General features: G+C 43.7%; 1 protein-coding gene across 1 annotated transcript in view; it reads left to right on the plus strand.

Moving 5' to 3' along the window:
* Nucleotides 1–1,994, plus strand: part of LOC107091001 — a 14,778-nt gene that overhangs the window by 11,672 nt on the left and 1,112 nt on the right. The window contains exon 9 of the mRNA XM_015384698.1: nt 1,588–1,631. Within this exon, the coding sequence (XP_015240184.1) occupies nt 1,588–1,631 (44 nt within the window). The remainder of the gene's footprint in view (nt 1–1,587; nt 1,632–1,994) is intronic.

Below are 1,994 nucleotides of genomic sequence, written 5' to 3' on the forward strand. Positions count from 1 at the left end.
ATTTCACGTGAAATGGGCCTCTCCTGACGGGCTGCAAACCCATGGAAAAAGAGAGAGAGTCTTTTCTGCGCTTTTTAACCCATGGATGACGTGCGGGCACTTCCTGTCTGCGCATCGGCTGATTGGTCCGTGCTGTGAGTAACGTGGGGGTAGTTCCATTGTGGACAAGAACAAAGGGGTAGTTCAGGTGGCAACGGAGATGGTTTAGCCCACTGATTTAGTTCCATGTTGGTAATATACCTCAACAACCTCACTTCAAAGAACAGAGCAGAAGGACACAGATCGTGACAAAATAAGGACAGGAGAACCTGCTGGAGTCAGAACCAGAAACCAGCGAATAAACACACCATCATACAGTTCACATCTGTGTCCAGAGTAAAGTTCCAGCAGAACATCAGACATCTGAAATTTGTGTACTTCTATAAAACACAGAGAACCTCAGTGGTTATGGACCTTACTGTTATAAGTTCAAATTATTTTTCCTGCACTGGGTTTACAGAATAGCAAAGGCAGAAGCATTAGCGGGTGAGATAGATACCATGAACTCACTTTTATTGGTCTGTGTCATATCTAATAAAAGATTGTTTGATGATGGAACATCGGGACTTTCCCAATCTGATTTAGCACATCTGAATCATCTGTCGATCAGTTTACTTGCTCTTACCATTCTTCTTGGTCAGAAGCTAAAGATAAAGCTTTGACTGCACTACATGAAGTGTTCAGTGAAGATCAGAGCAGTCACATGGATGCTGATCCTATCATAGCAGAGGACGTTAAGAGTTCAAGTCTCAGGCAGGTCAGCACTTGATGAAGATATTTGAGCAGATGAAGCTGCTGCAGCTCATCTTGTCCAGGAAGAAGAGCTGATAGATGCTGAAAAACCTGCTTGATTGTTTTTCATCTCATAAATCAGCTTCAGTCTCAGTGTGGATGTTGGATTAAATAAACCTTGATGATGTGAAAGCTCTTCACACTGGAGATTAAGAACCAGACTGGATGGAGTCCTCCTCCTACCTGGTTCAAAAGATGAAATGAAAAAAAAAATAGGTTAAACTGGGCGGAAACATGACAGCTACAGGACGGGACTTTAGAGACGCTCCCTTCAAATTGACGGGTCCAAATGTTGGACAGTTGGATTCTGAGTGAAGAAGAACAAAACTATGTAATGTCTGCTGTGGCAGAACCTTCAGTACTGAGACAGGAAATGCCAGCTTGGTTGATTTGGACTCTTTAATGTCCAAAGTAGGAAATGAAGAGAATTGGGTCCAGAGGCCTGCCTGACTGCTGCTTGGCTGACAGACATAAGCCAAGGTTCCTCAGTCATCAGCTGGCTTTATACAGCAGAATTCATTGTTAGCAGCTGACAGACAGTACAGGCTGCATCATGTTGTCTGCTTTGATTCTGCTCTACCAGTTTGGTTTCTCCCACAATGGACCAGACAACCCATGCAGCAGGTCACAGAGTCCAAATGACCCAGATCTAGTTCTTCCAGCAGCATGTCAGAGTGGAATCAAATCTGATCTATTCCAATGTCCATGTTTTTCTACTGAAAGACACTGATGGTCTGACCCTCCTCCTCCTTTCAGGGAGCCTGATGGAGTCCGATGGTTGAAACCAGGTCTGAGGAAGTGTAAGTGTCTTTTCATTGGATTAATGACAACAAAGCACCTCACATTCAACAATCTTCAAACTTTCAATCATTCATTCACAGTGATGGGAGCAACGGCGTTGAAAGTAACAACGGTTACTAATGGCCTTACCTTTTCTTGGTAACGAGTAATCTAACCAATTAGTTTGACTGTAACTATAATGCAGTTACCATTGCCAACACCCAGTTACTGCACGTTACTCAGGTCGCACAATTACATTTTTTTCATGATAGGACTCATGCACGCCTTGTCATGAGAGAGGGGAGGATGAGATTGGCAGATATATAGTGAGATTCCGTCTGTCAGTTGGGTAGGTGGGTGTTTCTGCTGGCGGGTGTTAACGT

The sequence above is a fragment of the Cyprinodon variegatus genome, unplaced genomic scaffold (genome assembly GCF_000732505.1).
Source record: "Cyprinodon variegatus isolate N-32 unplaced genomic scaffold, C_variegatus-1.0 Scaffold320, whole genome shotgun sequence".
In the NCBI taxonomy this organism is placed as follows: Eukaryota; Metazoa; Chordata; class Actinopteri; order Cyprinodontiformes; family Cyprinodontidae; genus Cyprinodon; species Cyprinodon variegatus.